Source organism: Polyodon spathula, chromosome 19 (assembly GCF_017654505.1).
Source record: "Polyodon spathula isolate WHYD16114869_AA chromosome 19, ASM1765450v1, whole genome shotgun sequence".
In the NCBI taxonomy this organism is placed as follows: domain Eukaryota; kingdom Metazoa; phylum Chordata; class Actinopteri; order Acipenseriformes; family Polyodontidae; genus Polyodon; species Polyodon spathula.
Genome location: NC_054552.1, coordinates 33,406,452 through 33,434,398, shown reverse-complemented (window position 1 = coordinate 33,434,398; position 27,947 = coordinate 33,406,452). Strand labels below are relative to the sequence as shown.

Here is a 27,947-nt window from a genome sequence, read left to right as displayed (position 1 = left end):
TTGTAATTAACATGAATACAACTCTGAGCTTGGCTCCGTTTGCTTGGAAAGATGATAGGGCCTCTTAACAGTACAGTAGAAACCCATGTCACAGGCAGTGGGTTTATTCTAACTATTAGTAAATGTTTTGGGGGGGGGGGTGTCCACCCCTCTGTTTCAGATAAAGGGTGTTGTACAGTAAATGGCATATCCCGATAAACTTGGTGTTTTGTCTTTCTAGGGATGCTGAGATAATGAAACAGAAACAGAAACAAGCCAAGGACAAGCCCCAGGAGAAGCCCAAATAACATGGCAAGAGGACTAACCATCGCTTACAAGAGAAGTTTCAATCTCTGACACAAGCTTCCTGTCTGGGATTTTATTTTCCTTTTGTCCAAGTTTCAATATATAGATTTACTTTCTTGTAATTCTTATTGGGGTGGGGGGAGGGGAGCTGTATAGCTTTCTGATGGTCTCCTTTCTGGCTTGTGTTTTAACTGGAGCAGTTTTGAATTGGGTGCAGCACTTTGATCAGCATGCATGAGCTTCACTCTTCTGAGCAGTATTTACAGTGTAAAGTGAGAAGAGCAGATGCCCCTGCTTGAATCTATATAACAATCTTGTATTTTTGTATCAGAGTTTGCCTCCCACTTGAAGTTAAATAAAACTCTAGCTTTTTATTTCACCTGTGGTCTTGCTTCTAGTGTGTACAATTGTCATTTTGTAAATGGGGCTTTTACATGGGATCTTCTGGATGTTTGCATCCTGAGATTATGCAAGCTGGCTGGGAAGTTTATCCTGGCTAGCAAGACTGAGTACTGAAATCGCACATGTGAGTACTGAAATCGCACATGTGCTTAAACAAGTATCAGTCATTGTGGGAAATCATAGGGTGAAATGGTCATTAAAAGCCAACTCCTGTACTTTTGAATACTAATTGCAGTAGAGATTTCAGTCTGTGCATCTTTGCAGTCTATATGGGGCTCTGTCTGTCTCCCCCTTTTTATTTAAATTTGAACTGCCTCTGCAATAATTTGAGTCCTAAGCACTTTACAGTAAAGAACAGAACCTTTTGTAATATGTAAAATCTTTTGAAAGCAAGGAATAATGCAAACAGTCTGGATGACAGCCACCTTAAATTAAGGGCTAACATGAATCGATCAGTAGAATAGCAGTATTGTATGGAAGTCAGTTACTGAAAACTCTTTATATGCTTAGGTAGTTTAAAAGACTGGAAACAAATTATGTTTTTGGGGGCAGTGCAAGTTTTTAAGTGCACCCTCTTATGTTAAACATGTAGAGATTCTGCAGAATGTGTCTTTTGATTCGGAACATGAATGAGTAAATAAGTTGGCTATATAAGTAGGCAGTGTGCTTAAAGTCCAGGGATTATAACAAGGAGGTCACCAGTTCAAATCTCAACTCTGCTACTGACTGACTCACTCTGTGACACTGAGCAAGTCACTTCACCTCGTTGTGCTCCATCCTGTGGATGAGATGTTAAATGAATGTCTTATAATAAGTGACTCGGCATTTAATGCGCAGTTCACAGCCTAACATAGGCACTGTGGCCAGGTCTGATAACCTCAAGAAACTTTTACAGAATATCTGACACATGTCCTGCTGTAACTGCTCATGCAGTTGTGATAACATCTAAATAGATCTCTTCACTGATGCTTGTGTGGGATACTAAATGGGCTGGCCTGTGTCTACTGATCAGAATGCAAGTTTTGTAACAAATACATATATATATATTTTATTTCCTATAAAACTATAATAAATTCAACACCAACACACCCATACAAATCAGTTTTACATATACATAATTTCAGCATTAATTTTATACAGCCCTTCATTTTTGTTCATGTTAAACAACTTTTTTGTACAAAATACATTACTAATATAGTGGTTAAATATACACAAACTATTTACCTACATGCAACAGTTTAAAAATACTAAGTCCTCCAAGGGGAGCTAAAGCTGTTGTGATGTACTAGTGCCATCACCAAAAAAAAAAAAAAAATCCACAAAAACACATACCCTGATGCATCTTGTACAGTTTTGAAATGTGATCAGTTTGCTATTCATGCTTACTGGAGGCAACAGGAGGGTTTACTATGAAGCAATAGCAAATGTTGTTCTTGTTCGAAATTGTTGAATTTTAAAATCCCATTTTTTTAATGTCAGCAAAAGCATTAAAAGATCAGCTGTGTTGACTGTGCAACCACCCAACCAAACTTGCCCGATTTTGCCTACATGTTAATTTGCTGTATTTTGGATCTATTCACAAAACAATACTTGGGCATGATCAGATGCCAGGAGAGACGGTGGTGTCTACATCCCACAGCAGTTTGTCAGTGCTTTCTTCCCATCCTGGATACTCAGTTTCATGACTGGTTCGGCAGTCTGCTGAATGTTAACTTTCTTTCTCACTTCCCTGAGTAAACGGAAGAAAACTATAAAAGGCATGCCTATAAAATGTGAATTACTGTTAACAGTATCCCTGCAGCTTGTTTCAGAAAATAAGTGCCTCCCCACCACATCTTCTATTTTCCTCTCCAGAAGGACTGGTATTCTTTAAAATCCACTGAAGGGTTTGTAGTTCTCTTAATGAACACTGGATAAGCAATCCAGAATTCCAGAGCCAGGCTTCAGACCCGATTATGATTGTACTCCCACCCAATTACATTAAAATCATATCCAGAAATGTGTATGTGTGTATATATATATATATATATATATATATACACACACACACACACAAAATACAATTACCTTGCAAGATGCAGGACAGCTTCCACGACGTTGGTACCGTCTTTAGCACTTGTTTCACAGAAAAGGGAATTGTACGTCTGCAAATGAGAAATCAGTTTCTGAATCCGGGTATATTATTCACAACAGTCTTTTTCATGACTGCTCTAAAGGAGGTCCCTGGCGGGCGGCGCTTACCATGGCTAGCTTCTCCCCGTGTGCAGTGTTCACACAGCTGGACTCCGGCATCTCTGCTCTCAAGTCACACTTGTTTCCAATTAGAATTAGAGGAATGGGGTTATCTGTGGAATCCTAAAGAAAAAAAAAAAACATTGACCCCTTAGTGTCATTAAAAAAGGGCAGAGTTACTAATCAGAGCTTGTTGAGCTACTGGTCCTACAACAGCTGTGGGTAACAATGTACACTGCTGTGTATTTACATAGTAGTTACTTAGTGTGTACTTACACACAGCTGCAATGTTTTTCTGCATAGTTACAACATGTACATCTTTTTATACAATATATAAGTACACAATTGTATCAGAACAGGGTTTGGGTTATATCATGCAAAAATATGTACACATTAAGTCCATTGTAACTGCAAAAATACACAATTCCAATGTTAAGTACACATGTAATTTACAAAGCAACTACCATGTAACTACACAGTAGTCAGAGACACAATGTAAATTGTTACCATGTTTTGTCAAAAAATACTTGAGACCAACACCAGGGGGTGCTCTGTTTCCCCATACTCATGCATCAATTGAGCTTTTAAAAGTCAACCCCAGCTGTACAGTGTGCCTACTCATGGAGGCCCCGGAATACAAAAACGATCACCACGCATACCCGGATTTCATCAATCCACTCTCTAATATTCAGGAAGCTCCTGTCAGAGGTGACGTCGTACAGGAGAAGCACCCCGTGTGCCTTTCGGAAGTAGGACTTGGCAATGCTGCGGAACCTGGAAACAGAAGCCGATCAATACAGAAATGCAAATAAGACTGATTGCATAGCAGTTTGATCCATTCCTGGTTTGCTAGGATTTCCTCACCTGAGCTTCTTAGATGCACTGCGGCTACTCAAGCTCGCAGTAAAACCTGGAATGGGTGAAACTGCTATGCAATGGAAGTCTTTATTTCCATCCCTGTTAATATTATTTGGTTCACGTTTTTAAATCAAGATTTCTCACACATGTATATTCAAATATCAATAATACAGAATAATATACAAGTGCAATTTGGATAGTGAATGCACAGTACATTATATTATATTGTGCACTCCCAGGGCTATAATCTGCTTAACATTAGAGTCTGGTTACAAGGCTTTTATCAGCTACAATGTAGTAGGGTTTTTTTTAAAAAATGAAAAGCTTTTTTGATACAGCACCATTTATATAATGCACATTTACCTGTAATAGAAATGTTCATTTTTAAAACCTCTAACCTCTCTTGTCCTGCAGTGTCCCAGATCTGTAACATTGTCCGCTCTCCGTCAACCAACAACTTCTTCATTTGGAAATCAACTCCTAATGCAGATACAGGCACAATGCAGACACAGACCCATGTTAAAACTAGTCAAAATCCACCTTGTGTTTGTACCAAGAAGGTAAACTTCAGGACATGCATTACTGCCTGGGAGACGAGGCAGGTCTGTCTCAAAGGCATGCATGGCAGCCCAGAGAACAGCATCTGCCCAGGAGAACTACTGTGCAAAACAGATAGGGGCTAGCGGTAGGATCAACTGAAACATGTGGATAACTGCCACGCAGATCACCAATACAAACAAGCAAGCAGCTCATCTCCAGCATTACTGCTAGCTGTTGACAACCTGAATATACAAGTGCTTATGTAGTTCCAATATACTGGCACTGTTAGGACTGGTGAAGCTTTGTTAGTTAGCTTTACCAGATCACAGCAGTACTAATAACATAAACATGGTGTATTTGAAAACAGATGCATTATGAAGGGAGTACAACGCAGTAGGTCTGCAGCACTTGGACTCTCCTTACCCAGCGTTGTGGGGATGTTTCCTCTGAATTCATTCATGCACAGTCGTAGCAGAAAGCTGGACTTCCCTGCTCCCGCGTCCCCCGCGAGGACTAGCCTGTACATTTGACCCGGCTCCTGGGAATCCTCCGTTCTTCTATCAGCCAGCTGTGAACAAAAACAGCTTGTATTTGGGATTGTATTTGGGATGCCTGTGGGATCCCTGCTCTCAGCTCCTGTAAACTAGACTCAATTAATCGGAGATAAAGAGATCTCTCCCCATTCCTTATCTTGGTACTTTGCCCTACACACAGCCTCCCAGTCCAACTCTCACCGTTCAACAACCCGCTCTCCCAGTCCCCAAGGCTAAGCACCAGGCAAACCTCGTTCAAAGTCCCCAGCTCCAAACACTCCCCCTACATAGCACTATCACCATGCCCCTGAGTGCCCAGCTCCTACCCCTCCCCAGGTATGCAGGTCCACCTCTGTACCTTTGGGCTGAATGCTGGAAGGCGTCTCCTAATCGAAGAGCCAACAGAACTGCGGCGGCCCACAGCCAAAGAGGACTCCATATCGAGCGTCCTCTCCAACTTCAATTCAGACATCTGGAAATCAGGGCAGAGGGGAAAAAACATTCTTAAAATGTCCTACAGTATATGGAGACTGATTGCACAATCGAGAGAGGGCAGTCCTTTTAGGGTGAAAAAGGTAACAGTATACTGCAACTGTGGTGTATTCTGCCAGTTCTCTTCAAGGAAAACTGTCGCTGCTGAGCAAAAGCTAAAAATAACATGACTGGAATGCCATAGTACCCCCTTGAACATGGATGTAGAGCAGCTGTTTTAATGAGTCTACCTCAATGTCTGAGGGCACACAGGAGTAGCTGTAGTGCACAGTCCCCTCCGAGTAGTTGCTGTGATCGCTGTCGTACTCATTGCTGGAGTCCTGATCGTTGATGGCATCGTGAGAGTCGGAGACTCCACTGTCCAGGTAGTTGTCAGCCCAGCTGGCAACCTGAGAGTATTTAGCAGGTGTGGGTCCATACGTATCCAACGCATTACTGTTGTCTTCACCAGCAAAGCTTAAAACAAACAAACACAAAGGTAATACATTTACTAATGAACTTCCATTATGAAGTGCCATTAACTATGCAAATAAATGAAAAAAAAATAGTTCAATACAATGCTCCTGTATTCACTCTTACCTGCTGTAGCTAATGACATGCAGCCCATTTTGTTCATTGGGCTTCACTCTGGTTATTGGAATTTGACCCCTGGGTGAGAGGTGCTAAAGAAAATAAAAAAGAAAACAGATAGATAAAAATCAATCAAGCATATGCAGCCCTAGATCACACACACACACGCAGGCACAGTCAAAGTTGAGGGTCAACAAAACACACAATTTCCGTAACCGCTGGATCAAAACACAGAAGAATGAGAGTCTGAAGAGTGCGAGTGAACAGCTTGTTCTTTTAAACAGTTCTTTACTACAGTCACTCACGGGACAGCACCACATGATCAGGATCAAGCACTGGGACTCACCCTTTTCTTTCCAGACCCAGTGTTTGTACTGAGAGCCGATCTCAGCCCATCGTTGCTGTCGTACAGCGTTTTGTTTACACCCCTGTGCAAAAAGAGGAGAAAGTTTTACATTCCAAGATTGAACCTAAAATGACTACAAGAGGCAGCTCTCTAATTTTACTAAGGACATCTTTTAAGTTACTATGATGACAAATCTGTGCAACAAAAGTTTGTTATGTCCCGTCCCCCCCGTCCCCCGAGTTTAGCATAATTATAAATCAAGGAAAACCAACAAACCAGTTATGATCATCTCTATTACTTACTGCAATATTTCAATCTGATTGGAATAAGACTGTTGTTCTTCTGCCATCTTGGACAATGCTTCTTTCTCTCTATGCAAGCAAAAAGCAAACTGATTTTAGTGAACTACATATGCAGGACAAAACATGGCTATTCTGCAAGTGCTCTATAATGCCAGGCAATGTACTGTAATGATACAATATAGTTGTGTCTCACCTCTCATGTTGTAATTTTTGGTCTGTATAATCATTCTTAAGTTGATCCAGCTCTACTTGAAGAAGTGAAACACTCATCTTGGCTTTTTCTAGGCATTTCCTTAAGTGTTCCTTTTCCTGAAAGAAACAAGCAAACCAACACTAGAAATGTTTATTGCTCTCCAGTGTCACATTATCCTAGCAGGTGACCTTGGAAGTGACCTCCTGTGGTTACGTGGTACACCCCTGATTGAAGCACACTAAATGCACAGCAAAGTATAATAAAGCACCATGAAAGCATTGTGTAAAGAACAACAAGGTAAAGCATATTAACCAGCATGGCAAACCAGGGTAAGCTATGGTAAATGCATAGTATAACCATGGATAAAAAAACTTTTATAAGCCACAGTGGTTGACAATTCTAATATTCCAGTAGGATTCGCAGACTTTTCTAATACTGTTTTAGATAGGGTTATCATTCAATAACATACCTGTGTCAGCTCAAGGATTGTATCTTTAAGTTTAGAAACATCCTCTTTGGAGATTAAGTGCAGCAGATACTCTTGTTGCTGTTAAAAAAACCCAAAAAACAAGTGTATTTAATAACTAGAGTACTTCAAATAAATACATTAAAAAAATCTTGTTCTTCACAGTTGCTAAGACAGCCGCTCTATAGATTCACTTCCTGCGCAGCAGGTATTAGGACTCTATATCTGTGACACAGGAAGTGAGTGTAAGCCTCAAGTGGGGCCCTAATACCTGCTGCACAGGAAGTGAATCTATAATATAGTGGCTGGCAAAAACAGACTCCAGCAGAGAGAAAATAGTCTGAAAAATTAAAAGTATCTGGAGAAAAACAAAGGGATTTCCAGAAATGCGTTTTTTATTCTTCTTTTTTATTGCAACCTAAAAACAGACAGACTTTACCTCGAACAAACCTGGTCAAGACACACAACTGAGATCAGTCCCCTGTGGCCAGTACTATATTCCATCAAACCACCCAATACCCAGAGCAGACTTCTCTTCTACACAGGAATGTTTAAAACCACAGTGACATTTAACAAGATACCTTCTTCCACTCCATTACTCTGCTTCTATTCAGCAGCAAGCAAACACAACCCAGCAAATCCCCTTTAAAAATCAGAAGCCCATTGCAATCCTTCATCTCCTACCGCTTTGAGCCTGTCAGCAGCTGCCTGCAGATCAGAGACCTCGTTCTCATGTCTCCTCTGAAGGCCTGCGACTGCTGCTTCCAGTTTCTGGCGCTCCTGAAAGGGGTGAAAGCAAAGCAGCGGGTTTTTGTTTACAGAGTCCTCATAGGGAAACCTTTGTTTCAAAGAGTATGGTAAGACAGTCCTCTGGAAATAGAACACTCTACGTGCCATAGGAATGCAAGCGCACACACCTCACACATTCATCAACACTGTCTGGAACTAAACTTATAAAAGCAAGCTGTAATACAATACTGGAGTATCCTCAATAAGTTAGAAAGCTTCCATCTCAACTTAGCTTTCATTCCTACTCATATCAGTTTAATCCTGTTTTTTTTTTAGCAGCAGAAAAATCATCCTCTTTATAAAACTAGCAAAAAAAAAAAAAACTTAGTTGTAGGTACTAATAGTATTTCAGTTATACTTGGGTGGCTACTTTATGAATAAAATAATGCATGTAGTTAAATGAACAATGTAATGCATTCAAAAAGTTATTTTCTACATTCAGAAACTCCTCCCATTTGCTCACAGCACTGTACCACTGAGCTCAGCGTACTGCACTGTACATGCCCTAGGTCTCATGCATGCCTTTTTATTTGAAGCGCTATAGCGTGGTCTCACCTCCTCTCTTACTCTCTTCTCCAGGTTGGAGAGTTGCTGCTGTAGATCTTCCTCTAGTTCAGTCAGATGTCTCGCAGTCATCTCCTCTGTCCTGCATAAAACAACCAAGACCATCAGCTGCCCTGCTGGCAATAACCCTCATGCATTCTGAATCCTGTTCACTATGTAGTAGTTAGAGATGCTCAACACAGTGCCTGAAAACCTGTGCTTACAGCAACACCCCACTTTTCAGTCCCCCCAACATTCAACTGATTTTTGCTTTTAAAATTATTCACAGCTGCTTTTCTCTTTCTCTTTAAAGACTGTCCCAGTATCTTCTCTGTATTTAGACAAGGACTAAGTTATTCTCCTCGAAGATCCTAACACCAGATTACTGCCCTTTCAGCCTCAGCAGAGACAGGAGGTTTCAGATGTGAACCTGCCTTAAGATACGTTCCTGCAAGCAGTTGCCTGACAGGTCCCATTCCACCCACTACCCGGATTCTCTAAAAACCAGTTGAACAGCTAAACTCCCCTCCCACTGGTATCTTGACAGCTTTTGTTCTAAAATTAAAAAAAATAAAAATAAATAAATAATAAACAAGCCAGAATATCATTGTTCACACGTTCACTTAAATTGTTAATTACTGATTTTGCAATATTACCTTTCTTTATTATTATTAATCCTCTTATTTCCTTTAGCAGATGTTTAACTGACTTTACCATCAGGCTTGCCTAAATGAGGAACTGGCTGACAGTGGAGCAGTCTGCTTACAGGGCCTCAGCAATGACAAGTACGAATGGGTGTGAAAGCCACAGCATGACCCACGCAGGTGGAATGTGAGACTCGTCACTATCTAGGTAAGGCGAGACATACGAGTCTCTGAAGCAGGATTTATTTGGTTTGAAAACAAGATTAATGTGAACAGGATTTGCATTCCTATCAGCTGTAGGATACCGGGGGTGGATGCTGTCTACAAGGGTAACTCTGAGCAGATAGCATGGCACAGATACGGCTCGTACTGAGCTTTCCAGACTTTCTGAATGAAAGATCCATGATGGGGACACTGAGTTCTTAATGAGCCTCAAAAAGCAATTGTGCTCATTAAACTGGTTACTTTTTAAACGCTTACACATTTGCTATTGCACTTTGACTTACTTCTAGCAAAAAGTACTGGATGTCCAGCCTTCTCTTCTAAATCAGGACAGTCGGGTTGTATTTCGTGGCAAACCAGAGTCAAGTATGGGAATTGCATAGCGTAACCATGGGGAAACCATTGTAAAGATGCCAAAAATACTGTGCAGAAATACTGTGTAAACTTTCATACTGCCACACAGCACTCCCAGCGCTTTCCTACCTTCTCAGAGCGGACTCCAGTTTGTCAGTCTCCAGACAGTGGACCCTGCGATCTCTGATCAGGCCCTCGATGAGCAACTCATATTGGAGCACAGCTTCCTCCGAGCAGGCATGGATCTGCTGGTACAGCTCCGCCAACTGGTCTCTGCTGCTTTCAAGAGAACAACAATACAGTAACACACGCATCCCCGCCACGGCCTGGCACAGAGCCACAGTGCACAGTGTAGGATATAATGAGACTGGAAATGGACTGCTTATTGGAATTAGAACCTGGATGTCATTAAGTAAGCAGATGAGGTGTTTGTGTCTTGTGTTAAAATGACTTGCAGAGTGTGAAATAACTTGCTGTGTTCTCAATGAAAGAGTAACATGCAGAGGGCTGCATGTAGAGAGACACTATAAGAGCCTATTCATTGATGAACCTTTGGCTGTAGAAACATCTAAGTTGAACACAATATACAGAGGTTCTGGGTTCTTGTAAAAGCAAACACAAAGAAAGCAGGAGCCTGAGAATGAATTAGGGGTCTTGGAAGAAGGCAATTGCACTGCAGCTGTTTGCTTTCAGAACCATAGCGGAAGTCTGGCAAGTAACTGAATTAATTGGCCAACATGCTTGCTTATTTCTAGAGAAAAATAAATAAACCAACACCTTTTCAGGGCGCCGTCCAAAGTTTTTTCTGCTACTTTGTAGCAGTGCTGAGCTTCAGTGATCGGTGTAGCTACGGTGACACACCTCCACGAGCGAGTCGTCCGTACAGTACAGAACTGCCCTCAGGTTCCAATGGCAACAGAAGGAAAAATATCGACACTGGCTTTTAAAGGACTGAATTTCCTTCCCCACGGAAACTTTTCAAGCTGTAATACTAAATTATTTTCTTAGATTACATTTACATTAGCTGCTGCAACAACAGATTTGGTTTACACTATTCAATGCCTTACCAGTGACCATGTGTTTTTTCACCCGAGTTCTGTGTTTTTATATAGCAAATACGAGTCCGACAAAATGAACAGAATATATATATATATATATATATATATATATATATATATATATATATATATATATATATATATATATACATACACACGAGTTACTTCATCGTTATGTGCTGATATATAACAAAAATTTTGACAGGTAAGCAGGACGGAACCGCCTTCTATATTCGTTGGCGGAAGATATAAGCTTTTTTTTTTTTTTTTGCAGGTCTAGAATGGAAGTGGATATCCGAAATGCAACAGGTAGAATCAGTCAATCGGGGGGGCCTGGAGCCGAGCCAATCGCTTCGCAAACAGGACAGGGTGTTCCCTATGCGCCGCGTTATCAGCACCTGGGATAATAAACGTGACTGCTAGGGGTTTTGACGCTTTGGGCTCCAGGTACGAAATGAACGCACAATACATTCCAAAGCCAACATTCCTTCTGTTTGTAGATCCGGTACTACTACTTCGTATTTTTTTTGATTGGTTTGAAATATGGATGCTATGACTGTAATGCCATCGAATCACCGACCTTGGGGACAGTGAAAGTACTTCAGACACCGCTGAGGAATTTGCCTGCAACTTAAAGGTAAGGTAAATCCACAGTTGACCCTGAAATTTTGGAAATTTCTGGTGTCTCTACTGTATATTTAATACATGTGTGTAGAGATAGGTAAGGGTTAGGGATAGAGTAATACCGTGTGAAAGGTTTACACAATAGAATTGGTACTGTGAGCTACCTGTTCAGACAGCGAACTTCATCCCCGAGTCTCTCTTCGAATTCCTCCCAAGCGATTCTGTGTGAATGCGAAGCCCCGTCGAAAGAAGCCAGATCCAAAGTTTCTGAAACTTCGTGGAACCGGGTCGAAAAATCCGTGTAGTCGATGCACCCGTCCCGGTCCATATCGAACTTGTTAAAGAGAAGACGCACCTGCGAGGGCTGGACGCTCAGCTCCCGGCAAACCGCCGCAAAATCTTCATACTCGATCCTTCCAGATTTATTGAGATCACAGGCAGAGAACAGTCTCCTGAGGTCGGGTTTGCTGTTCGGTGATTGTGATTCCATACACTTAGAGTCTGTTTATTAAAATGCAGAGATCTGGTTCAGCGCAGTAAGTGTTATAGGGTACTGTAGACCGCAGCACTGGGGCAATGTGGATGCGAATAACAACACAAAGAATAATACGTTTCTATTCTTTTCTTGGAAAGCGCTGTGAAGTATATAATCGCCGTGCCCTGAATCCCCTCCTGTTTTGGCAGCGCGCTGTATTCCAGGTATGTTACTGAACTCGCTTATCGGTCCCGGGCAGAGCGTGTTTCCTAATGAGCTTCAAACAGGTGCAAGAGTCGAACTCCATCGTGCTTCGCTGACGTCATAGACGCGCTGAGTTGCGTGGGTTTCGGCTAAGGCGTTGTGTTAAGCAGACCTCCCTGCTGCTATGATGTTATTTTTTGTTGGAAATATATAAAGCTAATTTAAAAACCGAAACTAAAATAACAGACCCAGCTACCGAAATGAAGTCTACCGATCTATAACTATTCAGTTTTCTTGAAGATCAGACATATTTTTTTTTTGTATTTTTATGTTAAAGACAGTTGTTACGTTGCTCAATCAATAACAAAACGTTTAGCGTCCTTGTTGCTAAGAATTCCTTGTTTTCTTTTAGAACAGTCGACTTTTTCTCCTTACAATATTGTGTAATGCAAATATACAGTTACTCTCAGTTGGTGTCCTCGGGAATGGCGAGGAGGTAGAGAAGGCATAGATCCGATATTTCTTACTAGTGTATTCATTGTCAGAAACAAAGACAGGTGATACTGGAAGAAACCGAGACAGCCTTTACAACAGTGCTGCATTCATCAACAAACACCGTTAAGGAAAGCACTGCAATGCGAGGTGTCTGTATTTCTTTCCATGGTAACTTTTAAATACACGGAGTACAGCGGGAATTGCAATTAATTTTGACAGTATCAAGTCATAGTTTTAATTCAGCAGGGAACCCCCCCCCCCCCCCCCCCCCCCCCCCCCTTCAGTAGTGTGAGAGGTGGGAACCTATCCACACTCATTCTTGGAGCTCATTCCTATCCGCTTAACACAGTAGGCCTACAGTATTTGCTCAGCTGGTTTCACTGTCACTGTAAAGTGTTGGAGTGCTCAAGTTATTTTCAGTTACTTCCCCCTCCCTATCGTTAGCATCAACACTGCTCCCTTATCATTGCTGAGCTCAACTTTTCATTTCTCATACATTTTCCTCTCCTCCATGTTGGGGTGCTTCTATTGCAGTCTCCCATGTTTCCCTTGCTAGGCAGAGACAGTCCCTTGCATCTGTCTCCAGAGATCCTGATGCTCGCAGGTCAAAGAATGCAATTTATCTGGGAATGAGAACAGCAGGATGCATGTGCTCTGAAGACGTGCCGAGCTGTGACCGCGGTGTCAAGGAGAAACGAGGCTGGCCGTTTGTTTTTTTTAGAGAGAATCTGATTGCCGAGTGCGTTAGTATCACACACAGAATTTCACTGAGCGGTCTGCGTTTTATTTTCGCAATGGATCGCAATGTCTGTTTCAGTCGCTGTGTCTGGCGGTACAGCACAGTCCAGTCATTGTTGGTGTTGTGGTACTCTATTCAAGTTCTACCATAGCTGCACAATGACAATAACAAAATACATTGATGTGAAAATAAGATTTTTATGTGTGCAAGGGTTTTTTGATTGATCCTGTTGTTCCCGCACTGTCCTGTGCACCTGGCCGTGTAGCACAGTGGTACTGTACACCTGCAGTGCCTGTGTACAAAAGGTGGTCTGCACTGTGATAAGCTTGTCTTTCCAAAGCGCCCTTCAGCAAACAAGACTTTTCCCTGGTGCATTCCAAACAAACAGAGTTCTTTTCACAATCTTACTCAGTCACTGGGGAAAGATGTACTCCACCTAGCATTAGTGCACGTAATAAACACACAGGTTAGCTAGGAATGAGGGCCTTTGTTTTACAAGATACATTTAAGATTATAGTTTATTTATTTTTTTAAAATCCAGTTACAAAAAATTAATAAATCATGAAATACACATTTCGTCAAGATTTTCATGTTTTAATATAAACGGACCGGTCTCTTTTTAGTGATACTGAACTTGTAAGATTTGATCTGTGTGTCCATCTGAAAATGAGTGTGAAATCAGTCCTGTTTGTTTCCACCAGCAGCAGACCAAGATCAAACCGCTTTCACATGGGGCTCTGCATCAGCCTCAGAACTCGATCTAACCAACTAGCACTGATAGAATTAGTGACCTGTTTCCAGTGCAAAGGTTGTAAGAGGTCAATCAAAATTCAATTACATTCCAAAAATGCATGTAGGTAGAATGAAGGGTGGGGATAATGCAGCATTATTTTCCACATACAATCCCAGACCAATGCTTTACATGCTGCATGGGTAGGTATACTGTTGACTTAGCGATTCTGGACAGGGAATAATATCTCCTTGTACACTGATACACATCCTAACCATGACTAATACCTGGCCTTGCTCTTACTTTTTCCTAACTTTCCAATGAACTCTGTCTGGAGCGATATTGGGGTGAGGAGCCTTTGGGACTTCTGGTTGTTTGGTGAGTTTGCTTCCTGACTGAACCTCCTTCCAGCTCTTAATGGGTTCATTCTTAAAAGACCCCTATACACTCTGGACTACTGGACTTCTGCACCCCTGCTATAGTCCACTTCCAACATCTGGAGGAAATTCTTGAAGTTTTCTTAAGTGCTTTGGAAATCTCTCATTCTCGCAAACCAGGCTGTTTCCCTGCGTCCGATTAGCATCAGTGAATGAAGATCCTCTATGTGAGTCAATGAGAGGCTTTATTGCCTGGAGCTGCAGCACATGATTTGTGTCTCTGCCAGTCTTTTGTGTTGAGCAGGTGAGATTCTTGAGCTGTGACTTGAATAGGATGCATTACAGGTCTAGTTTCTTTACACTACGGTACAGTTACTTGCGCGAGATATAAAATGGCATCCATAGACTACATTAACACTACAGAGTAGGTTTTTTTAAATGCTATCTGATAACTTGATAATGATTGTCATTGAAACGACTACTGTAGGTGCCTTGCACTGCTGTTGACAGGGCATTTTAAATTGCATGAATGTGGTTTTACCGACAGTACAGGGACACAAGCCTCCTCCTGCATGGAAACTGCTTGCCACAATGTCCACATACGAGTGAGTCATTAGGGCTTGGTCTAGCGACAACTGTAGGAGGGTATGAATTACTTTTGGAATATCTTCGGCTCTGATATTTACAACATCACTGGCTTAGACAGTCACAAATAAACATGAATGCGCAACAAACACAAGTAAAACAGACTGACCATGCAAATTTGTATTTGTTTAATTTTACATTATCAATGGGAAATACATTAAAAAGTGTGATTTGAAGAACTTCTCTCAAACGCTGTGACCTGCCATTGCAGCTGGCCTATGACTGACAGATGCCCCTAAACTACACTGCCCTGCTAGAACCCCGAATAGTGCCCCCTCCCCCCCTAACCATCTTAAAAGAGCCCTCCCCTTCAGCCTACAATTCTCTAATTATCACAAGGAACGCATTCCAGTTTACATTTACCAATAACACGAATAAAAGTCTTAAGAATTAATTTAAATTGAAACGTCAAGTGTTAAAGCTACCCCTGTCCCTTAGCGGTGAACAAAAGCAATAATGGAAATCATAGTTGTTTTTTATTCGGTATTACTCTACTGTATATCTATTGATAGGTCTATTTTTATCAATTACCTGTTTAAAAATCTTATTAAATATTTCTAATGTTGATAGAAGACTGCAATTTGTTAGAAATAATGAAAAGTAACTACCATAAAACAAGATGCTTCCTGAGAGGGATTGTTGCGCTGTCCTGTCATCTTCCCGTAACCCTATTTACATATCAGGAAATGGAAAAAATGACATCATAGCATAAGTAATTCCTGTAAGTTATTGCCTGCTTTATGTGTGGTGCAGCCATGTAGTGTAATGCACAATCCCCCATTGTTTTGCTGTTGCTAGTCTGCAGTGCCTGCCTGTTGTGTATGTTTCAGTGTACTCCTCGCGAAGCCAAGACTTGATCTGTTTTTTATTCTTCTTCAGCCACAAGATATTGACTTTGATCATTTCCAGGGACTGCCTGACAAAGGCAAGGTTTCTGAGGTTCTTCTGAGAGCAAAAGAATTTCTTAACCTATAACAGAAAGAAACAACAGACCAACACAGAGGGATGTGCTTTAGGAAGGGTACTGAACACCTGCACTGAACACAACAGGTCCGATTCACAAAACTGTTCTGAACCGTTCTAGAAACCGTAACATATAGTACGGATACAGTTTGTTAACTGGGCTGAAATATGAACTGTCTTGTCCTCTTTCATACTTGGGATTCCTGATCATTTAAACTGCACAGCAGCCCAGGCTGCTCTCAGGCTGTATGACTCACACGCACATTCCTGCTACTTACTTCCTTATACTTCTTTCTGGTGGTGTACTTCGAGGTTATTGAAACAATGATACGAGACAGATATCTTGAACCTAAAGAAAACCTGCAAGAAAGGAACCGAAGAAAGCTGTGTTAACAACAGCGCTGCATTCAAACAGACCACAGGACTTCCTTTTCTAGCAGTCTTACTAAAACAGCCGAGCACTTTTAACTTGTAAAACAATCAAACAATTAATTTCTGAAAAAATAGCTAGGGTGTATTTTATTACTGCTTGGTGCAACTGGAAGCTGCTTGCAATGCAAGGTATCACACTTCTACTAGACACTGCCTTCATCAGTAAGTTATGGACCCGCACAGCTACACAGTCTCCACATGCCACTGGATGCTGTACTTGCTTTTTGACGAGCTTGCTCCAGTGTCGCTGTACAAACTTCCAGACTAACTGGTTACTCTTTGGAGAGCGAGCCAGTTGTCTGACGATGGTGCCAAAATCCTGAGTCTTGATCACCCGGTTCTGCAACGCTGCATTCAGTAACCTGAATAGATGGAGAGGCTTAATACAGCACCACAGTTAGAAATGAAACTGGGGGTGTAACTTTGCAAGCGGGAATACTGTTAATACGTTAGTGTGTGCATTCAAACCAGTTGGATGGTCTTTTTTTGTGTTTTCATTTAGTCACATTTTACTGCACCCCTCCCTTGTAAAATGGTGCAGACCTGCTGTGGGCACACACATGGCACAATGAGAGGGCCTGGAATCGGGAGACTTGATAGGGCAGGATGAACTGAGCTGTGTATAATACAGTCAGGGATGCAGCAGGAAAGAAACCAATAGTAAATGTTTAAGCCACTTGCCATTTCTTCTTTCTTGTGCTCCTAGTTCGGGACAAGGCTGCCAGGATCTGCACTTTATCGGCGCTGGAAGTGCTTTCGATATACTTGCGCAGTAAAAACGTCCATTCCCTGTCTCCACCCTTCTTTATCCCTATCCGGAATATCATTCCTCGGAGAGTCCTGGGCAACCTGTTGCAACAGCCGAAAAGAAGACTGTAATCGTATGGGGCTGTTTTACATAAAGCAAAGCACTTCATAGTTAATATATAGAACTTGAAAAAAATTGTACAAATCACATTAAAACAAACAAAAAAAACATATTGTGAAAATCACCATGCATTTCATCCACAAGATAGCAGTACAGAGGAAAGACGTTTAAATAATCTAATATAGAAGTGCAAAAGTGCCACCATATGTATGCATGTATATGTCATTAAATTGGCAAAATATATGCCTAACGAAGTATAATTATACCACTATCACCAATCATGCTCTGAAGGGGCTGCAGATGCATTTTTTTAAACGTGGTCACTGAACGAACGATTCACTCCCGGCTCAGTTGTGTGGGAGATGTGAGAGAGTCTTGGCTTTACTCACTGGGTTTTCCCATCAGCTTCCATCCAGCGGTGGAAGAGTTTCTCTGCGTGCTTTGCTGCGGGGAGACTCCTGTACCCGTTGGCGATGGAGAGGAGGAGGGTGCGCAGGTTCTGTTGAGGCAAGGTGCCGCTGTCATCCCAAAGCTGAGCCTGCATCAGCACCCCCAGCAAACTATGGATGTGTTTCTGACAAATGACAACAGCACAAAGACAATACAGCCCTTCAACAAATGGCTGCTTTGCATTTTTTAAAAGATTGGGGGCAAATTTGACTTTATAGTCAAGGTGAGCAATGCAAACTGAAACTGGATAGTAAATAAATAAATTCATATTTAAAATGACCATTTAATAATTGATCAATGAATCCAGTCACAACTTACAATATCTACACATATTGTGAAGTTATTTCTCGAAGTGCAGCATGATGAAGGTACAGGGAGCTATTAAACAATAAGGTTTACAGCAAAGAAAACACTTCATCTGGCCCAATGAAAGCCACGTGAATAGAGAGCTGGAATGCACTGTACCTTTATCAGCTGCATAACACAGTGCTCTCTGCTGAAAGCAAATTTACTGAGCATGCGGGTCATGTGGGCAACAAACACTCTTATGGGGAGATATTCCTTCTCCTTCCCCAGGAACAGGCTGAGAGAGAAGGCCTTGCTGTACTTCAGGGTCCCCTGGCTGTGGAACACAGGATTTCAATGAGTCAAATCAGATTGATGGACACTCCTAGACCTTGGTAGACACTATGACTATGTGATCAACATTTTAACTGGACTCTGTGATAACAACCACTAAATTCATCCTGCCCGTTATTCTTTTGTACTGTTGTATACTTGAGCAGTTTGTTTTAAACCATTCGGTCTTGCTTATTCCACAGTGAAGCACTTTTAGCCATGCACAGTTTCTCAGTAGCTTTATTACACAAGCTGGTCCCTTGATTGTGCTGATTTGGGAAGGTGTGTACAATTGAAAAGTGTCTTAAGTGCAGCCTGTCCAGTTGGGTTTATCAGGATCTGTCCCAGCAGTCCTTAATGTACTGCCTCTGCTGTACCTGGCCAGGTGGAATGTATCATCAATGAGGCTGGCCCTGTCACTCCTGCTGAACGTGCTGTGCCTTTCTCTCAGCTGGCTGCTGATGACACGCAGCGTTGGGAGATCATAGGACACTCTGTAGAAGCCAGTGGAGTTCACATTAGCTTTGATCCAGGCAACATCATGGGGGAGATCAATGGATTCTGCAACAAGAGATTCCAGAGGCGTATTCACAGTGTATCTGCACGATACTTTACAGCTGACATGCTCTCTACTGGCACAGGGCCTTGATCTATTTCAGAGTGACTAGGTCCCTGGTTTTAAATACGATCAGGCGCATAAGAGGAATGAGAGGCTGGGATTTTAAATAAGGATGCATTAAAAGGAAGATGTTTTGAGTTTAATGTGTAACATTTCAAGAAAGGTGGATTTGGGTATTCTAGTATTCATTTACATGGTATTGTGTTAAGATAACCCAGCATGTAAGAGGCGATGCATCAGTAAGGTTGGAAATGGGGTTTAAGTAAACACAGTAAAACTTAAAGATCGTTATTGCTATGAACACATTAGGGATCACCTTCTTTGCTCTTCACTAGATGGCTGATGACGACAGTTGAATTGCTTGTATAAAACGTAAAAGGAATCTGCCAAAGGAAGCTGAGAAAAAAAAAAGTAAAAGTCCAATACATTCTGTTGTGAAGGCAATCAACACAAATTCATTTCAGATGTTATTTCATTTTTGCACCTCTAGAGTAAATGGATAAGACCATGCAAAGTAAAATCATTAGTCCTATCCATTCACCTGCAACCTGCACTGAAACCACGCTGCTTGCCTTAGTGTGCATGCATTCCCTCCCATTAGAGAGTTTATGCCACCGTACCCTGTGTTGCTTTGTGGGTAGAGAGTGAAAATGCTCTGGGAAAGTTTGAGTTTCCTTCCTTGTAGTGTTACAGACACCAGCGGGTACCCTTTCTGCATCGTCCAGGTGTCCATGATGGCTTTCACATTCACACTCTTGCCAGCCTCCAAAGCACTCTGCAGCATTAAACAACACAGCTTCATTAACTCTGCAGACAGGCTACCATAGGATCGCTACCTAATCCATTTCAAGAGAAATGAATGCGCTTACTGTAGCTAGAAATATCACTATATTGCATTAGTACACTGGTGTGTTGTTTTGAGTGGAGTTATCTTTCCTATATTATGAGAGCAGTCTGCAGTTTTAAACAGAAATATCTTTCCTTGATAGTGTCTGGTATTTTTAGCTGTGGTCAGTGTCCCACAATCTTGTTCAATTCCACACTAAAATAGTATTCATTGGTTGTCTGATTACAATTGGTTTTCCCCCCATAGTTTAGCCTCACATGTCTGCTTTTTACAAAAACTAAAGTACCTTAGTAAGAGCTTGCCACAGGTGGTCTTGGTGGGCATTGCTGTAACTGTGTTCTTTCAAATAGGCTCTGATTCCACGAGTAAATATAGGCTCTGTCAGGAGGTTGTGCAGCATTCGTAGAATACTGGCACCCTGAAAGACAGCAAGCACAATCCAAGAGGATTCAGCCAAGGCAGTCTGGCTGGAGAGAGCAGAGTTGTGGGTTCAGCTTCCCTGCTCTATCCTTCACTGTGAACTTCCTCTTACCTTGCAGTAGGAGACCACGTCAAACATCTCTCTGATCTGCGCTGAGCTCCTGACAGGCAGAGAGATGGGGTGAGAGGTCCTGAAGGAGTCCTTCTCCAGGGCTTGGTAGAAAGTGGTGATGAGAAGCTGATCTTCCTGGAAAGAAGCACAATGATGGTCTATACGGTAAATCTCACTTACTGCCTCACCCTGGGTTTCAATTCCTTTGCAGTTTTAAGTTGTTTCTGATTTTGCAGTCACTAACTCTAATCTGACCCAGTTCTTTAAAAAATATATATTACTTTTACTGGCTTGGATAAATAAACGGTTTTTTTTTTTACCTTATTGGAAAGTTGGATTATTAAACGTCTCCTATATCTTTTAATTCACATGGAGCAATTGAAATATTTGAATAGTTTGCTCTTGTCAGACACAGTGGAGCCTCTCTCTCTATGATGACCTCCAATGAGACTATGATGGTTTCAGTGTAGTCATGGCGTAGGTCACTGTACTGTGGCACTCATTGCCAGGTCTCTCTCTCTCTCTCTCTCTCTTGTTTTTTGTTTTGGGGGCTCTTGTTTCTTACTCACCGCATACAAGCTGGGCTCTAAGTGATTAGTGGCAATGAACTCCATGTAGGTGGCGAAGCCTTCGTTTAACCAAAGGTCATTCCACCACTCCATGGTGACCAGGTTTCCAAACCACTGGGGAACAAAGAGTACATCATATAACATAATCCCAGCCCTTCCATAGCAACCAAGAGTACATCATATAACATGATCCCAGCCCTTCCATAGCAACCAAGAGTACATCATATAACATGATCCCAGCCCTTCCATAGCAACCAAGAATACATCATATAACATGATCCCAGCCCTTCCTTAACAACCAAGAATACATCATATAACATGATCCCAGCCCTTCCTTAACAACCAAGAATACATCATATAACATGATCCCAGCGCTTCCATAGCAACCAAGAGTACATCATATAACAGGATCCCAGCCCTTCCATAGCAACCAAGAATACATCATATAACATGATCCCAGCCCTTCCTTAACAACCAAGAATACATCATATAACATGATCCCAGCGCTTCCATAGCAACCAAGAGTACATCATATAACAGGATCCCAGCCCTTCCATAGCAACCAAGAATACATCATATAACATGATCCCAGCCCTTCCTTAACAACCAAGAATACATCATATAACATGATCCCAGCCCTTCCTTAACAACCAAGAATACATCATATAACATGATCCCAGCCCTTCCTTAACAACCAAGAATACATCATATAACATGATCCCAGCCCTTCCATAGCAACCAAGAATACATCATATAACATGATCCCAGCCCTTCCTTAACAACCAAGAATACATCATATAACATGATCCCAGCCCTTCCTTAACAACCAAGAATACATCATATAACATGATCCCAGCCCTTCCATAGCAACCAAGAATACATCATATAACATGATCCCAGCCCTTCCATAGCAACCAAGAATACATCATATAACATGATCCCAGCCCTTCCATAGCAACCAAGAATACATCATATAACATGATCCCAGCCCTTCCATAGCAACCAAGAATACATCATATAACATGATCCCAGCCCTTCCTTAGCAACCAAGAATACATCATATAACATGATCCCAGCCCTTCCATAGCAACCAAGAATACATCATATAACATGATCCCAGCCCTTCCTTAACAGCCAAGAGTACATCATATAACATGATCCCAGCCCTTCCTTAACAGCATGCCACATTTCAGCTACTCCACCATCCCTGGGGCGCATGTTGCCTATATCTTCTGAATGAACCATATTGCTTGTATTTTCTTTATACACAGTGTATATACTTCATTTAAATGCACACGACCTTATAAATGCACCAAATTACATTATTTTTTTTAAATGCACCCTTTTCATAAATGTTTTTTTTAAATGCCCCCTGTGTTCATGCCTCTTTCTTAGTGTGAATGTTGCATGCATCCTTCTGAATGACCCGCGTGAGACGGTATTCAAGTGATAGTAAAGCTGCTTTGCCTGGTGAGCCAGCTCATGAGCAATGACCAGGGTGACCCACAGCTTGTTGCGCATTGTCGATGTTTTGGGCTCGTACAGCAGGGAGGTCTCCCGGAAGGTAATCAGGCCCCAGTTCTCCATGGCACCGGCCTCAAAGTCAGGGATAGCTACCAGGTCTGCACAGAAAAAATCAGCAATTCAAATCAAAGTGCTGCTTCATAGCATCCCACTGTGAACTGTTACAGAACACCTACAGTACCCTGTCCTTACTGGAACGAGAATCTTTCACTCGCTGCATAACAGTGTAAAACCTCTCCAGCACAGGTTAGCAATGATAACAAGGGAATTTACTGTATGTCATTACCACTATGATCAGCAGGTGGCGCTGTTGTTAAAAAAACAAAAACAACAAGTCCTTACGTGAAAGACCTAAAGCAGGGGTGTCACACTCTAATCCTCGAGGGGGGGCGCAGGGTCTTCTGGTTTTCATTCCAACTTAAGCTCTCAATTAACTTAATTGATATTATTATTTGTTGAATTGGACGTGTTTCATTAAAATATTATTTTACAGTTGATGATTTTTAAAATGCGCTTGATTCAAGCTACACTCACTATTAAACATTTCTAGGCTTGGAGAGAAGTGTTAAATGTGTCCAATTGACCAAATAATTAGACCAATGAAGGAGGTGAGAGCCTGTGTGGAACGAAAGCCAGTTACTCCAGTAACTTGACACCCCTGGTGTAAACAGCGGCAGGTCTTAATAATCACGAGGCGTCAGATCATTAGAATAGACCCACTGCATTGCAATCTCCACAATGCAATCGGGTTGTTTTTTTTGCTATGGTTAATGCACTTATCAATGCGATAATCAACAGTGATAAAGGCGTTAGCTGAATCGTTTGTCGACCTGAAAAGGTTCATTATAAACTTGACCTTACTGTGATATTTCAGGATGGCAGATGTAGACGTGTACAGATAAATAAAAGCAATACAGGGTGTGCCTTCCGCTACCTATTTTTGGAAGGGGGTATGGAATCTGGAAGTACTCTTCGAAGAACTGCAGTATTTTCACACCGGCATGGAGAGCATACTGTGTCTGGTCCATTTGTTCACTTGGAGCAAAAACTGAAACCTGTGGGGAAACAATGTGGAAATAAACATTACTTAGCCTTTACTTGACACAATACAGAGCACTGACTATAATAAAACACCCCACCATTTGCATTATATCACATCGATAAGCAGATCACCCCCAGGTCCTGACCTTAGAGCTTTGTAATAATTTTGGTGCTGGCTGTAGTGAGCATTCTTTCTTTGCACTGGCATGCAGGATTCATCAATGCTTGTAGTTTAACACTTTGTCAGGGGGTAACTTTAAGACAGAAGGTTGTGAGCTCAGGGATTCCTGTCTATGGCTTGAGAGATTGTGTAACTGTGTTTCATTATTCATGCCTTGTGTTATACCTATGAGTATACCGCACAGTGCAAGACTAGTTTGTGCTGTCTTTGGCTTGTCATCCTCGTCGTCACTGTGTGATCTGTTACCTTGGTGCCTCTTTTAGATGCAGTGCTGTTGGAAGCAAAGTCACTGACAACGAAAGCTACTAGGTAGCTGCTCATCTTCACACTGTGCAGGAAGTGATCCTCCAGTAACCCGTCTGCCCTGGGCATGGTGGTCCTCTAGGGGAGAGAGGGATATAATTCAGTAAGAGCACATTAGGAGTGGCAACACGGTGAGTGTATATCTGCATACCTTTGGCATGTTTGAGATGGCATGGTGCTGCTGGTCCCGGGTGATCGTGATTGTAAACACTGCCTTCATGCTAGGCTCGTCAAAACAGGGGAATGCTTTCCGGGCAGACGTGGCTTCAAAGTGGGTTGAGGCTAACATTCTAATAAATCACAGAAGAAAGAACACAATGAAAACAGTTCTATTGCATTGAGAGCCATGAGGAGGATTTTACAGGACTGCACTAAAGCGTATGTATCTTTTAGAATCGCCACATTAAGGTCGCTTGTGGTGCATTTGCATGCACATGTTTAGTACAATGGCTTACAGTTTCTTTCTTCTAGTATGTCACTATCTGGAGCTAATCTATATAAATGCAATGTGCATAATTGAACATGTATATGCTTACATGTAAAATGCACACTCAAATGGTAAGGGTATGCAGTACAGCAACATGACCACAAGAGGGCATTAGAACATCATGGACCAAGCCTGTTGCTCTGATGTTAGATGCACAGTAGCAGGATATGTGTGTACCTTGTTGTCCCATTTCTTGTCCTGTAGAAGGCTTTGTAAAACCCAGAGAAGCTGTTGGAGAGGGCCGCTGTGTAGCTAATAAAGAGCTCGTATTTCCTCCCTGCCTGCAAGGTGGTGCCGGAGGTGAACGCCACCTGTTCGTTCTGCACAGACTCCTGCAAGCGCAGCGAGAGCTTCTTCTGGTTGTGATGTTCTGGTAACGGCAGAAGAAGAGCCTCCCTCATCTGTAGGTTCTTGCTGTGCAGCACCACATGGTTCGTGTCCTTCAAGACGGCCAGCAGGATCTTCACCCTCCCGGTGAAGGTCCTATTCTGGAAGTCTGGATGGATGGTAATGTAGTAATGTTCAGGGATAATGGAGTCTGGGAGCCGGTAGCTGCTCCACGGAAATACCTCTCCAGATGTGGCGGAGTGGCTGGCACTGGAGTTAATGTACCGTGCTTCCTCAAAAGTTTTGGAAAAGCTGGCCAACATCAGCACAAGAACAAAACGATTGTTTGCAGGCATGGTTGTGTTAATGACGTTGGTGGAGTGTTAATGGCTACTGTTATGATTAGGTCTGTTAGTCTTTGATAGGAATTCTCCAGATCGTTTCCTTATTCTTGGGTGAACCCCATTACTGAAATATAAAAATGTAATGATTGCTGTTCAAAACAATGTCAGCAATGCAGTGAAATCCCATTGCTGCAGTCCCTGTGATCAGTTGTTAACAGTTAGATCTGCACACATTTACATCATCTGCATTTAGCCATCTGTTCGGGTAGCTCGTTATATTTATAGCATTGTAATACTGAATTCTGTAAAACATAAAGGCTTCGTGCGACATCAATTAATAAGAAAAGCAAACACTTTTTCAAACACTGCCCATGATAAATGTATCATTAATGCATGCTGTCTTCATTTGAATTGAAAGGTCATTACTGTGGTGGTTATTCTGTAATTACATGCTTATAAATGGAACTAATAGTAAAGCATTTCCTGTCATAGAAATGGTGTGCATTAGTTTGAATTATTCAGCTCGGCTGCTTCAGTCTCGGGTGTCATTAAAGGAGATCTCATATTACAAAACACATTGGAAATTCAGTGCATTGATACAAAAAGGGCTAATAAAAATTAATACAGCATTATTTTTAATGAAACTTAATACTCATACAACATCATTCATTTTATAAGCAGGATTTTTTTTTTTTTCTTTTAGCTGTCAGTTAATTATTTAACTGCGAATTAATTTATGAAGTACAGTAGTACTTTATATGGAGATTGCAATACTCAAGTGGCCAGATTCCTGTGTCATGGAAATCTTAGCAGGCAAGACATCTGCAAGACTTCTATAGCACAGTTCACTTGTAGGGTAATTTAGGATGCTTTCCAGTACCAAGTATAAGTGATTAGAAAAAGACAAGGAAAAAGCCATCACCTGTTCTGCTGGTGTAGTTAGTTTGTTGTACTGTAGGCTCACCTCGGAGATGCTCACTGGCTGAAGTCAATGCTGTGTTTTGAGAAGGAACAGCCTGGTTTACAGATTACAGTGCTTCTCTTATCTCTCCATTTGCATGAGTTGCAGTAGATGGCAGAAGGCATTTAACATACAAATGAAAGACGAGATGTAGGATCCTGTCCTATTATGAAAAGCATCACGCTGTGTGGGTTGGTGAACCGACCTGACCATTTATTGGTGTTAACTGTTGTATGTTTCTGTCTGAACTTTAATTAAATCATTAAAACTTCCATAAACAGCTTGACAGAAAGAATATAGCATTATTCTTATTTCTAAAGGGGTACAGTAAAGATTACTGTAAGAAACTATTTAGAAGTAGGTAGAAGCCCTTTAAAAATGTTGTTTAGATTTGAAACATATTGGAGTTTTATTGCAATGAAGAAACAAGGGGAGATAACATTTCTATACTGCAGTAAGAGCAGAGGGAGGGAGGAAGCTTGTGTAACACACACATACACACACACACATACACACTGACGCAGACTTCCTCGGAAAGCTTGACCGGTTATTTTATGGGAATTTCTAAAACACAGCCTGCTTTCTATCATTTCAGTTCCAGACTAATGGTCAATTTGCATTACAAATATTGAGTGATTCCATTTTAGAATGACTTCCTCCAAGCATCAGCTGCTATCTCCCAGGGGCCATGCAAATCATACCTCCTTATCAGTGTTGCTGGGGTGGCATTCACAGTAATGAATATTACGTGATAGAAGCTAATTGTGTATAACTGGTCTGGGAGCCATGGAGAGTACTTATTATAAGAGACAAAATATATATATATATATATGAACGTGACTAAACAACTATGAAGAGAAGAGATCAAACAGATTTTTCTTAAATCTTATTTATTTTTATTTTTTTTATTTAAAATTAAAATAAGGTGCTTTCGGTATGTACGGTATATATAAAATAAAAGTATAAGCAACAACAAAACGCGACAAAAAATATTCAGATACAGGATTCACAAGATATTTTTACATCAACAGGCCACTTTACAAAAAAAAAAAAAAAAAAACCCAAAAAACAACCTCTTTTGCATACAGGGTTATACCAAGACCGTTTCAATTCTTAAAACTGTACAACGAAAAAAAAAGAGGTTCATCGAAAAAAATGCAGTGCATTCCAAAAAACAAACCCATGAATTTCTTTTGACACGATTCTGAACCTTTTGGTTGTATATTTATTGAAGTGTTGAATCTGATGGTCTCCTTGTATTCTGCATGCTCATGGAGAAAGCATGCATCACGCACTGCATGGGTCATCTTGAACTGGCTCCTTTTTATACTGTCTTCTTCCTTAATATCTTACAACACAGTGCAAATTCGAACTGCACTGATGTGCAGAAAAGATCTGAGACATTACAGGAGGAACGTACAGTTAATGAGTCTGACTATAACAGGTGTGCTGACAGCATGAGAGATACAGTGGGGAGGTATTAGAACACCTCGAGATTTGTCATTTATACCTTTTATATACCTACCTGCATACAAAACTCAGATTTCAATTTCCGCTGAGTAATCACTGATATTATAAGCAATAGGCACTCGTGTGTAGATGTTAGACCACTTTTTGCTTTAATTAGGCATCTTAAACAACTTCTACAAAGTTTCATGCAGTTTAACATGTGTGACTCTGTGTTCTATTTCTCTTACTATTTTAAATGAATTGCATTTGTGGTCTACAACAATTAAATTAGACAATCGCTAATTTGTCTATTT

At 41.3% G+C, this 27,947-nt stretch overlaps 3 protein-coding genes and 1 long non-coding RNA gene across 5 annotated transcripts in view; 2 read left to right on the top strand and 2 right to left on the bottom strand.

The window, feature by feature from the left end:
- The window catches only part of LOC121294668 (small EDRK-rich factor 2-like), a 3,153-nt gene extending 2,489 nt beyond the window's left edge, over positions 1-664 (top strand). Inside the window, exon 3 of the mRNA XM_041218634.1 lies at positions 221-664. Within this exon, the coding sequence (XP_041074568.1) occupies positions 221-287 (67 nt within the window). The 3' untranslated portion in view covers positions 288-664. The remainder of the gene's footprint in view (positions 1-220) is intronic.
- LOC121294667 (ras and EF-hand domain-containing protein-like) lies at positions 416-12,256 on the bottom strand. 2 transcript variants are annotated; one of them, XM_041218632.1, is made up of 17 exons: positions 11,618-12,256; positions 9,901-10,050; positions 8,564-8,654; positions 7,904-7,999; positions 7,223-7,300; positions 6,754-6,869; positions 6,561-6,629; positions 6,259-6,340; positions 5,922-6,004; positions 5,573-5,798; positions 5,209-5,322; positions 4,741-4,885; positions 4,176-4,257; positions 3,579-3,693; positions 2,929-3,042; positions 2,755-2,831; positions 416-2,416 (listed from the first exon to the last, which is right to left on the bottom strand). In XM_041218632.1, the coding sequence occupies exons 1-17, from the start codon at positions 11,941-11,943 to the stop codon at positions 2,314-2,316; spliced, it is 2,067 nt and encodes a 688-aa protein (XP_041074566.1). In that variant the 5' UTR covers positions 11,944-12,256; the 3' UTR covers positions 416-2,313. The 2 variants fall into 2 exon arrangements, with proteins under 2 accessions (XP_041074566.1, XP_041074567.1); XM_041218633.1 differs by having other exon boundaries at positions 9,901-10,047; positions 11,618-12,254.
- On the top strand, positions 11,072-24,111 carry LOC121294671. Its single transcript, XR_005946811.1, has 3 exons — positions 11,072-11,466; positions 20,455-20,612; positions 24,026-24,111. It is a non-coding gene; the product is annotated as an uncharacterized LOC121294671 (long non-coding RNA).
- On the bottom strand, positions 15,126-27,947 carry LOC121294670 (endoplasmic reticulum aminopeptidase 1-like). Its single transcript, XM_041218636.1, has 18 exons — positions 26,146-27,947; positions 24,730-25,347; positions 24,217-24,355; positions 24,009-24,143; positions 23,475-23,595; positions 22,484-22,638; positions 21,017-21,130; positions 20,448-20,582; positions 20,202-20,333; positions 19,689-19,843; positions 19,385-19,464; positions 18,827-19,010; positions 18,297-18,453; positions 17,771-17,955; positions 17,195-17,362; positions 16,735-16,875; positions 16,360-16,441; positions 15,126-16,087 (listed from the first exon to the last, which is right to left on the bottom strand). Exons 2-18 carry the CDS (start codon positions 25,233-25,235, stop codon positions 15,857-15,859), a joined length of 2,820 nt encoding a protein of 939 aa, XP_041074570.1. The 5' UTR covers positions 25,236-25,347; positions 26,146-27,947; the 3' UTR covers positions 15,126-15,856.